General features: G+C 36.7%; 1 protein-coding gene across 1 annotated transcript; it reads right to left on the minus strand.

Moving 5' to 3' along the window:
• Positions 1 to 409: 409 nt before the first annotated feature.
• Positions 410 to 11,671, minus strand: LOC139965756 (repressor of RNA polymerase III transcription MAF1 homolog). The gene is made up of 6 exons (XM_071968440.1): positions 10,706 to 11,671; positions 8,800 to 9,060; positions 7,345 to 7,515; positions 6,774 to 6,893; positions 5,219 to 5,341; positions 410 to 4,881 (listed from the first exon to the last, which is right to left on the minus strand). Exons 1-6 carry the CDS (start codon positions 10,789 to 10,791, stop codon positions 4,863 to 4,865), a joined length of 780 nt encoding a protein of 259 aa, XP_071824541.1. The 5' UTR covers positions 10,792 to 11,671; the 3' UTR covers positions 410 to 4,862.
• Positions 11,672 to 12,022: the final 351 nt, after the last annotated feature.

Below are 12,022 nucleotides of genomic sequence, written 5' to 3' on the forward strand. Positions count from 1 at the left end.
TACTCAAATATTTCTGTGCGCCCCGCGCGCGGTGGCGCTCCGCGCGCGGTGGCGCTCCGCGCGCGGTGGCGCTCCGCGCGCGGTGGCGCTCCGCTTAGATAGTGTCGAAAGCACCCCTACAGACCATTCTCACCCCTCCTGACCAATACCCCTAGCTCTGCCACTGCCCTCACTCATCATCAAAACAAATTGAAGAGCTAGTTATATGGGGTCTTGCTGGGGTAATGGGTAAGTCAGTATTGGAATGGAAAGGGGTAAGGGGGAGGGGAAAGTGAGGAGGGAGTTGAGTCTGGGAAACTAGAAGATGCGGGACCTGTTGATTCCAAAATCTGTGTATTACCTACAATTGATGAAGATTGTTTATGTGGCTCCCTCTTGTCACATGAATACAAAATAAAAAAATGCAGAATTGCCATTTCTATTTGCAGATGCAAACTAAAAACTAGTTTATTATATACATAGACATATCTTACATTTTTTGAAATTCTGGATGAGATCATTCGAACAGATAAAAACTCACAAGTTTTGAAAATCCATATATCTTTTTACACTTTCTGATTTACTACTAAATTATCCAGCGTTGACTTGTAACTTGTATACCCTGCGGAAAGTGTAAGGATGTTTTAACATATGTTTTGTAACAGTGCCAATGTGAATTGATCATAATGGGTATGAACTCACACAGGAAACATTCTAAAATGTGATATCACTTCCACTGACTTGAGTAATTCTGAAAAACTTTCAATTTTTTTTTTATCTCTCTACCTCTGTTTTTTTTTTTTTTTTTAACACTTATTTTCAAAAAACACTCATTTGTACAATTGAGGTATATTAGTCAGTAAATACATGTTAAATTGGACAACACACAAATACACAAAAAGGTTTTGAAGATTCTTTCAATCATTAACTAATTTAACAAGCAACTAAACAACCCTCATAACTTACAATGCAGATTAGGCTAGAACATGTCGGAACTGAGATGAATTAGTCTTCACTCGATTCCTGGACAAGTTTAATATGTTATCTTCATGATACTTGCCAAGGCTACCTTGTTTATGTTAATTATACATGCATTCCACTCACAGATGTCAAGATTTGAAAAGAGTAAAATACAAATGAACAACCCTGGATAATAATACATGAAGTGTGTATTAGTACATGGTGGACCTGCCAGCTCTTCCGGTGTTTAAGGCAATCCCAGTCTCCGGATTTTAGGAACTAATATCTGAGCGAAATATGGATTTCTAAAATTTTATTTGAATTTGCCATCAGAAATGGGCCACGCCTAAGTTTTAACTTGAATTAGTAATGTGAAGGAAAGTCACTTTGTTTTTGAGACAATACAGTAAATGTATAACATGCTTATGCATTCTTCAGCACTAATATAAGCACTACTATTACTCTTATGTAGCCTATATCGTGGCAGAGGTGACGTGTAAAACTCACGTTTCTACTCTTTTTGATATCACTATCTTATTTTCTGTTATATCCCGATTTTGTGATGTTAAATCGTAGATCTCCCTGGTTTTGTGAAAGAACGGTTGGCAGGTCCGACACATGGTTAAATTATACATCAAATTCCTTATGAATGGCTTAATAATGAGATAGAGACTTACTATGCAGTTTTTCTAATACATAGAGATCAGATCAGCTATTAGTCTTAATCCCTGACACCTTCAAAGGGATTCCTTAGGCAAATTGGCTAGAATAATAAAATAGGTGTTCTAGCACAGACAAGTAACTAGATGTGGTTTTGCATGAATGGCCTTAAAATTTATATTAGAAGGAAGTCCATCACATATTAAACAGTTTTTAACCATATGAAATTATGATGACCAGACTTCATAGAAGCAAATAATTGTTGTTTCCTCAATACTATGTTATCATACGTACTGTACAGGAACCCTTATGGGCAACATTCTCCCATGTCACTCTCACAAGTTATGAGGTTAAAGGGTTGGGGTCAAAGTTGAAAAAGGTAACATTAGCTGCAATCGCCAAACTCAGAAGGCATATTACAGTGATAAAAACAAGGCTACCAAACCTTTGTCTGATTGAGTCATTCTTTGCTAGTAGATTTGCCGACTTTCAAGGACACCAGCTCAATATCTTCATGGTTACAGTTAGTGGTGACTTCATTCACACTAGGCTATTAACGAAAGGAAGGTTGTTTGTATAATTGATGAAGAGAATCAAACCTCAACCGTGAAAGAAAAGTGTCAAAGAAAACGAGCAATCTTCCATCGCTGATCATATACTAGCAAGACAATAAAATCAAGGTTCTTTAAGAGTATTGATAGTCATGGCTTGGTTCTTGTTAAGCATTCACACTATATGAACGCAGAGCACCAACACTTCAATCGTATAGTTAATACATACAGCACATCAGAGATAAAATCTACTCAACTTAATTCAAGTGTACTCTTAGGTGAATTTCTTTACAAAAGAATGAGATATATACAGCAAATGATAAATTTGCACATCACTGATGTGTTATATACAACACGATCATCAAAAATCCTGGAAATCATTGCTTTTAGTAGCCTTATGTTGCACATTTACTTCCTTTACTGGGAAATGGCAAGTTGTATTTCAAAAACTTTCAGGTTACAAGTTGATTTTGTCATAATAAATAGACATTTTGGGGGAGGGGGGGATTTTATGATGGATACAGCATTTGGATGTGCTAAGGTTCTATACAGCCTCAGATCAGCATGGAATAGAACCACAATGGCAAAAAAAACTAAGAACTTCTTTATTCTCTACATTAGCTTTTGAGTCTGCATGCCAGTTCTACAAGTATTGGCAACACTCAAATCTAGAGTAAGAATTGAATCGTTTGTCATCCATAAGACTTCCAGCTTGAATCCATGTCTGACCGCTACACCACTTCTGACTTGATCATTCTCATAACAACTTATAGGAAAATGTATAAGGTCATATACACATAACCCATTAATTCATGTAATCAATTCACATCAAACAACTCTTAATGAAACTGAAGTCAGCACAGATAAATATGTACAGTAAATGCTCTGAGGGCCTGACTTGGCTGCCCTTGGGGCAGGGAGGAGGGGGTGGTTCGGTTGAAAGAATTCCATTAATTAAAGCGTAGGGTTAAATGTTGCAAGAAAAGTGATATAACATTATCATGAATGTGAGGTAATGTTTAGACTTTGATGAGATACTGGACACCAATTGTGCTCATGCTGTCACAAGAACAGAAAGCAAAGATTGAAGCTAGCATACAGTTCAGTTTGATTGTGCTCCCTCGAATTTTTTTCGTTCATTGGCAAAGACTTCTTGTGCTCAATCTGTCACAAGAACAGTAAGCAAAGGTTGAAGCTAGCATACAGTTCAGTCTGACTGTGCTCCCTCGAAAATGTTAGTTCATTGGCAAAGACTTCTTGCTTTGCACCACAATTGGTGATATTAAAATTATGTCCTTTGAACTGCAGTTTCTGGTGTGGAAGAAATAGACCTGTGGATTTCTTTACATAGCTAGAACAGACGCATACCAGTGTTAAGCATGTGTGGATGTTAGTCTACGGCAGGTAGGTATGATACATTGGCTTGTACTAAGTTGCATTTACAAGTTATGTCCATTTCACAGGAACCAAACGTTGGCACAGATAAACTATGTAACATTTAGTGTAGGATGAAAGAGCACCACAACATATCTACAACAGAATAGATAAAAAATAAATAAATTTAAAAAAAAAACAAGAAAAAATAACCCAAAGGAAAAAGTTCAGTATATAGACATTAAATATTAGTAACAAATTGGTATGGTATGAAATTTTGTATCAAACAAATATGAAACAACACACTCGAGGTACATCTACTACAGCTAATATCAAGAACGACAGAGAAAAAAAAAATTAAAAATCCCTTCAAAACAAGCCAAATTGACCCCTTGCATAGCAGACCACATACAAACCATTCACTACCAATACAGTGTCAATCATAATCATGTTTCATTTGACTAAGAAACTGAGGCCGCATGCAGTTAGAAAACAGCACAAGACAATTAGACTGTTTTGAAGTGTTTTCATGGACAAAATGAAGAATCCCCCAAATTTCATATAGTTACTGTAACGTTCACCATTTCTATTAGCTGGGTGAATATACATACAAGACTGATTCTTGTTACAAACTTTTTGTCATATTTTAGGGCTCGTTTTGCATAACAGCAAACCAAGGAAAATTCATTCAAAAGCAATCCATTCATAGCAGAACTTTCTAAGCTCTCATGTTCAATTAATGAAAACAAAAGACCAGTTCAGTTTGTCAGTTGATTAGAATGTTATGGATGTTGTCCAGATCTGTTCCAAACTTTGCCAAACCTGGACACTGAATTTTGTTTTTCAATCAATTTTCCAGGATCCCATGACAGTTTTGCAACTCTTAGTGCTGAGTGGAAATCCATTACCATGTGAAAGTAGACACTGAATCAACCGATGAACGTTTCTGAGGACGCTTTCAGAGATTGACTCCCGAGTTACACCTCAAGTTGATGATAAGATAACTTTTACAGTAAAGAAAATAATCCCTTGACTGCTTATAGCATACCCACCATCTAACACAATGATACTTAAAGTGTACTATTGTCATAATTACTGTTATTTAAAAGTGCAAATATAGTTCCACCTCCAAGAAGATGTAGCATGACAATGGAAAAAGCAAACCATGAACCAGCAACAACCTATTATAACACAGTAGACATAGAGGTGAAGTTTTAACTACATCCCTCAAATACTCTTGTTGACACGTTTGGTGTGAGAAAGGTCCCGGTTTGAACAATCTTCGCAGAAACATTGAATCCCAAGGGAACACATCCATGCAATAGCAACACCTTGGATCTATAGAGCCCTCGTCTCTCTGTGAAAAAGATGAAAAAAAATTTAAAAAACACATAAGTGATTGATACATAGTATACAGATGGACATGCTTGATAAAACACACAGGTATAGTGTTCATAATGAACAATCTTAATCCCTACAATCCCTTTAGAGGAATGGTCTCCATTCATCGGTGGTCATGCTGCGAATCTCACGTTTCTCTGTCCAAACTCCAGTTTGGTTTCTGTCAAGATTAGTTTCGATTACTGCGCAGGTTGTTTACATCTTTTTCTAAGATTAGTTGCTAGTGAAGAGTTTGCGTGTGCTGTGAAGTCACCACCCCTTGCTAGCTCAATGAAGAGAACCGATATACCAACCTCTGACCAGCACTGTATGTAGGGTAATCGTCATAGCCATATTCTTCATCCTCTGAGAGATCACCGACCATATCCACCAAATCATTTCCTAGACCAGAATCCATCGCAACCAGAGATGATTTACTGCAATCAAAGAGGTAAAGGAAAACTTAACATCAACTGAAAGGCACAAACAATCACCTTTGTCATGTCAGTGGTCGTCACTATGGTAGCATATCAGTCTGCAGCCACTCACTATGGTAGCATATCAGTCTGCAGCTACTCACTATGGTAGCATATCAGTCTGCAGCCACTCACTTTGGTAGCATATCAGTCTGCAGCCACTCATTTTGGTAGCATATCAATCTGCAGCCACTCACTTTGGTAGCATATCAATCTGCAGCCACTCACTGTGGTAGCATATCAGTCTGCAGCCACTCACTTTGGTAGCATATCAGTCTGCAGCTACTCACTATGGTAGCATATCAGTCTGCAGTCACTCACTATGGTAGCATATCAGTCTGCAGCCACTCACTATGGTAGCATATCAGTCTGCAGCCACTCACTTTGGTAGCATATCAGTCTGCAGCCACTCACTGTGGTAGCATATCAGTCTGCAGCTACTCACTATAGTAGCATATCAGTCTGCAGTCACTCACTATGATAGCATATCAGTCTGCAGCCACTCACTATGGTAGCATATCAGTCTGCAGCCACTCACTTTGGTAGCATATCAGTCTGCAGCCACTCACTGTGGTAGCATATCAGTCTGCAGCCACTCACTGTGGTAGCATATCAGTCTGCAGCCACTCACTTTGGTAGCATATCAGTCTGCAGCCACTCACTATGGTAGCATATCAGTCTGCAGCCACTCACTTTGTTAGCATATCAGTCTGCAGCTACTCACTATGGTAGCCTATTAGTCTGCAGCCACTCACTTTGGTAGCATATCAGTCTGCAGCCACTCACTATGGTAGCATATCAGTCTGCAGCCACTCACTATGGTAGCATATCAGTCTGCAGCCACTCACTGTGGTAGCATATCAGTCTGCAGCCACTCTTCGTTTGAACCCAATCTTCTTGCGTGCCACAGTTGTAGTCAATGATCACCTGTTCACATGTTTTTGATTAAGAATATTTGTGAGTTGATCCAGAGAAACCTGGACTCTCTTTCCAGGTTGACTCAACAGCAATGTTTGGTAGTCCAACAAAAGACAGATTTATAATGGCAGGTTACCTTGATTGATTGCCTTTCAGTTACTACCAATAAATTACTACTATGATAAAAACCAGCCTAATTCTCAAACATTAATAAAAAAAATAATCATAATTAGCAAGTTTTGTTTTCATCCTGCCAATCTTGGCACAACTTTAGCATTTTTATCAACAGTTTGAATGTTAATATCCTGTGTGATGAAGTATTCCAGTTTTAGAGAGTATACAGAACTAATTAATCATCATGCCTAAATATAGTGTTCCTGTTTTGTTCTATTACATAAAAATGAGATCCTTCTGTTATTGGCACAGACAGAACACTGAGATACTAATGAGAATAAAAATATTTATACTTGTGTACCTTGCTGCTCTGCAGGTGAAAAACAGGATCCTTTTGAGCTTCTTGTTGTAGAAGAAATAGTTGAACGACCAGAGAATTCCTTGCTCGCCGTAAGGATCTGATGCCAGATCAGGATTATAACTGAAACATTGAAAAGATCATTAACAAATAAGGCAACTGTTTTCTGTATGTTATGAAAATATATTTAGACACAAAAACATATTGTCAAAGATCTATTTATCAGTATTGTACAGCAAATTGTTATGCAAGTGGTCCAATTGCTATATGAATGTTAAGATGTGCAGCAATTTTTTACACAGGAATAATAGTATTGTATAAGACATGGAAACCAAAGCCCTCAAAATTGCTATTAAAAATTAAAATTTATATTGTTCCCTGATATTGAAGGTCTACATCCCGCCCAACAATCCCCCCAGCCCCCCCCCCCACTGGGCCAACCCACACCCTTCTTGCACACACTGTTGATTACATGTGTATGAAGCTGCTGAGAATGCACATGAAACCAACTACTCAGGAACTAATGCCATATTAATTGACAAGTTTCATTCAGGAAGCTAACTTTAGCTTTTACCTATATATTTCACACTCTTGTGGTATGATTTCTGCGTTGATAGCCGTCCAGAGTTGGCTTCGGATTTGCGACCCGTACAGCTCTCCCGCCACTGAAAACATGTTGCTGTCAACTGATGACATGGTCCACTGAAAACTTGGCTCGCGGCTGAATTCATCACTTTTGGTGTCACTAAAGATTGAAGAAAGCAGAGTGACTTCCCCATTAGCTGTACATTCTAACAAAAATTGGAAAATTATGGTATTTTTTTGTCAAAATACTGTATCATTTTTACAAGTACTGTAGGTGACCATATACCATTTTTTCCCTTCCACATGTATAGTACATACAAGCTGTTCAAATGTATTCTTCTTCAGACTGTGTGGTTATATGTAGTATATAAGTTAGAAGGCATTTAAGTGTTCTAGTAACATACATTCCAACGTTCTGTTATTCACTGTTTATGATATTTTCGGCTTGTACAATATTTTACTGAACCAGAAGTAGTATCGTACTTGATAATTGTTATTTTTACCAAAAATAGCTGTTCACACAATCACGCTTTCAATAAACTTGTTGGTGGAAAATGGAAGTATTATGATTGCATATATATATGTATAACACCAATGCTAACATTTTATGTAACAAGCTTTTGATTGAAAGCACCCAAAACATGCTAATTTCTGTATAACATAAACTCCCATTGAGATTGTTAAATATGTGAAATATTTGATTAAGAACCAATTTATACCATCACATCTAGAAAAGTACTGGTAAGAAAAACTGAAATATGGCTTAGTTCCAACTTGGTAAAACATACTGAAACTTAAGTATACATGTTTTTAATACAAAGATGACAAACTGTTTGGCTCAGAGCCAGAACATATTCAAGTATTACTGTTGTTCCTGCTTATATACACTTTCTGTATTGAAAAACTATACAATGGCCGAAGACAAACAGAATGAGGTTTGTAAGTTGTAACTAAAGTAGAGTGGGGTATTTGGCCTGGTTTCGGTTGTGGGATAGAACAAACACAAGAAGCACTTTCTATGTTTCATGTGCTACATTGCATAGTCCCGAATATTAAAAAATGAGAGTAACTTTGTTTCCTTGAAGACTACGACATGAGTTAGTTATTCCACATTCCACCGTAGTAGGCCTATATAGTATGCCACTATGCTGATTTAATTTTATAATGGCATGGCATGATTTAAAGCCAAAGTGTCAGAACCTATTTAGTTTCTATCCCAATGATTAATTACAGCAATTCATAATATTCCAAAACATTTAATTCTCTTCTTTACAATTGTCTTTAGTAGCATTCACTTTAGTTGGTAATATATGGTTCTGAAACAAAGCTATTAAAGAAACATGATGCAAGTTCAAATAATGGAATTACTCTACCCTCTTTATCGGGGGAGAGACAATGGAGGGTAGGGAGAGAGGATTTGGAAAGGAAAAGAAAACTGCTTCACCTGAAATCATAGTCAGGATGGAAAGCAGCATTCAGTGTTGACTTTAAGTAGAAGATCATTTTCCTACTGCAAGTATAACACAACGGCCCACCCCCATCAGCGCCATGTTGTTCTGCCTTCAGTGGACTATGTGATGGAGCTAGTTGGGACTGAGATGGAGATAAGGCCTGGAGGTCATCTGGAGACTGACCGTCCTCTGTACTTAGCAACTTAAACAAACGTTTGTCCTGCCCGGCCATCTTGCAAGAATAGCTTTCAATTCTAGAAAAAAGAAATGAAAAAAGGAAGTGTAGGTTACATATTTCACAAGGAGTTGCAAACTTTGAAATCAAAATGCTACCTTAAAAAAGTTGCAAATTGGAAAATAGGTTGTTACTGTATGTTCCATAATTCTCACAGAGCCCTTTCATTGTAGAAGTGGATACCCCTGAGACAGTTCTATGAGATCTATATGGTAACAACTAATAATATTAATTAACTACTTAGAACTATCCTACTTTAGAATTAACGAATGTCTGATTCAAACCTGTAGACACTTACTGTTATACTGTATCATATATGCTGTACAAACAGTATTTTTATTTCCTCGTTCTAGATGGTGGGCATTTTGTAGCCATTTTTCTGATATTTTTAACTTCCTAAAGTTCTTTTGTTGAGAAGAATACAGTTCAGGTACCACTGGAGATCATGTCAAATTCCACACAAACAGGCAACTTTAGGTCGGCCGATTAGTCAGGACCTTCGGGGACCCCTTTCATGTTTATGACATGGGACTCTGTCATTATGTAAGACACTAAGGATTTCACATGATGAATTTATACGGTTAAATTATTAAACGAGAACACTAAAATGAAAGTTATTATTATTGGTAACTTGGCACATATTATTTATTTATATATAGCAACAAAAAAAAAAAAACACAACATTTCTTTCTTCACACAGAACCTATTTTTGTCTCTTTCACAGGTTAAGTTCAGGAAGGAAAAGAAAGCGACATTAATGGAGTTATGAAAACATAATCCAACCACACAATCCAAATAATCCCACTGAAATGATTAAAATACTGCACTTTCAACATACATTGTTACTTTACAATGTTGACTTATAGGCCTTAGCACTAATTCAAGTCTAACCTTATGTTATGAGGAAAGAGATTTTAGAACATTTTACCTTTCAAAGAATATATATGAAGCTTGAGGAAATAAAATCTAATCATGATATAATCATAATACTCCAAACATGACAAAAGGATTGCAGATTTTCAGGCAGTAAGTTAACAAAACGAGGATTAAAAGTTATATATCAATTTCAGGCGATTCTGAGAGGGTCGACATGGAATTGACCCAAAAATTTGTTTATTTGGCATGGATTGACCCTTATATCTTTAAGCCGATGCCAGAATATAATAATTTTGAAGCATGTTGGATTTATAACAATCGCCATTGAAACATCAAATACAGCCCAAACAACTGATTAACTCAAAAAGTTTTGAATATCATATTTAAAGTCATGGATGAAAGGCCTTTTGGATTAACTTATTAATTTCACAAACCTGTATTCAAGATTAACAAAAGGAAAACAGACTAGCCAACTGATAGTTACAAGATGATTGACAATGGATTACCAAGAGCCTCAAGAGGTTGAAGATATTCTCATTACAGTTACAAGAAACTAAAAAATTACAAAATAGTAGATAAGAAAGTTATTTGCACCATAATACTTAGTGCATTCCACCATTGGGGAAGTGCTCAGATGGCTGTTGTTCACAGTGGCTTCCCTGTAATTTCTTAGCACTTGACTGATTGTTGTATTTAAAGAGACATTTGTCATCCTGTAGACAATTTCTTCAAACATTTTTTGGCCACCCTGCATGGTTCAAGTGGCTTAATAAATATTTACTACTTACTTTCCAAATATCTTACAGTCTCCCACCTCCAGGCATGACAATGCTTCTGAGATAGCCTCAAGCTTTGGATTTTCCAGTAGTTTCATTTTACTCAACTATTATCCCCAAGATATGCGCAAAAGTACCTCCGTAAGAATGTTTCCAAAATAAAAGCTGTATCCCAGAAAAAGTGTATCAGGTTATAATGAATTTCAGATGTACAAAAGCTGATGGCGATGTAAAGTTTTTGTAAATTCAATCCCCCCCAAAAAACCGACTGAATTATTGCAGTTCTTTATTTATTTCTAAAACATAAAAATGTTCTCAAAACTCATACAGTCAGTGGGATTTACCAAATTTCAAATTAATGTTTTTGAGAATTGGCTTTTAACATAAGTTGTCTTGAACTACTAGGAATACTGCTTATTGAAATACTGCCTTGTATTCGACCAGGCTTTAGACTTGTCTTACTGGAGTAGTAATGTGAGAATCGCACAACAGAGGAAGCCATATCTTGTACACAATTTAAATTCTCCAAGTGTTCAATAACTGCCATCATGTTCATAGTCCTTTAGATATGTAAAATCTGTCAACCAATCTCCTGAGTTTTACTAAGTTACGTTAGACAGTGCAATTCCCATAGGCCTAAGCCGTAAATGAAAATAAATTAATTGGTTTGGCTAGTCGAATTCATTAACACTAGGCCATGAAACATATGCCGTTATCACGTTAGGCTGCCATAGAGTGATACACTATTCCATAGAGAAGAAATCTCAAATTGGATGCTTTATCACTTAATAGAAAAATTGCAATCAAGGTTACTTGATTGAGCCCGAATCCCAAACAAAATTCAACTAGAGTCTCGGCTACGCTCCGTCGCACATTTTCGACACATACAAGCCTGCAAAATGAGATGACAGTCCGCAAAAACAATACAATCGATCCTAAGAATAAGCGGAAATATTGTTTACTAACACTTGCGCAAAGGATTATGGGATATTACAGCTGTACTGTGACATCGCGCTTACAACAGGGAAACCCCCGTTCTCAGTACTCTTGCGCGTTTGTAAGTCGATCAGTTATTTTACATAGTCATTTGTATTAGACACTGAATTGGTCCTAGACTTTAGAATGCATAAATTGCTAAAAAGGAAAAAACAAAACACTTAAAAAGTACGTTTGTGAGGGTTATGAGCTTTTAAATCAGACAATTAAAATATAGCCCGTGTTATTTTGTTGCGAACTGACAGTCCTATAAAATAATGCCTTGATAATGAAACAGTAACTTGCAAAAATCCTGTAGGACCATGAGTATTTGGGTGATTACCTTTTATCACT

The sequence above is a fragment of the Apostichopus japonicus genome, chromosome 3, assembly GCF_037975245.1.
Source record: "Apostichopus japonicus isolate 1M-3 chromosome 3, ASM3797524v1, whole genome shotgun sequence".
Classification (NCBI taxonomy): domain Eukaryota; kingdom Metazoa; phylum Echinodermata; class Holothuroidea; order Aspidochirotida; family Stichopodidae; genus Apostichopus; species Apostichopus japonicus.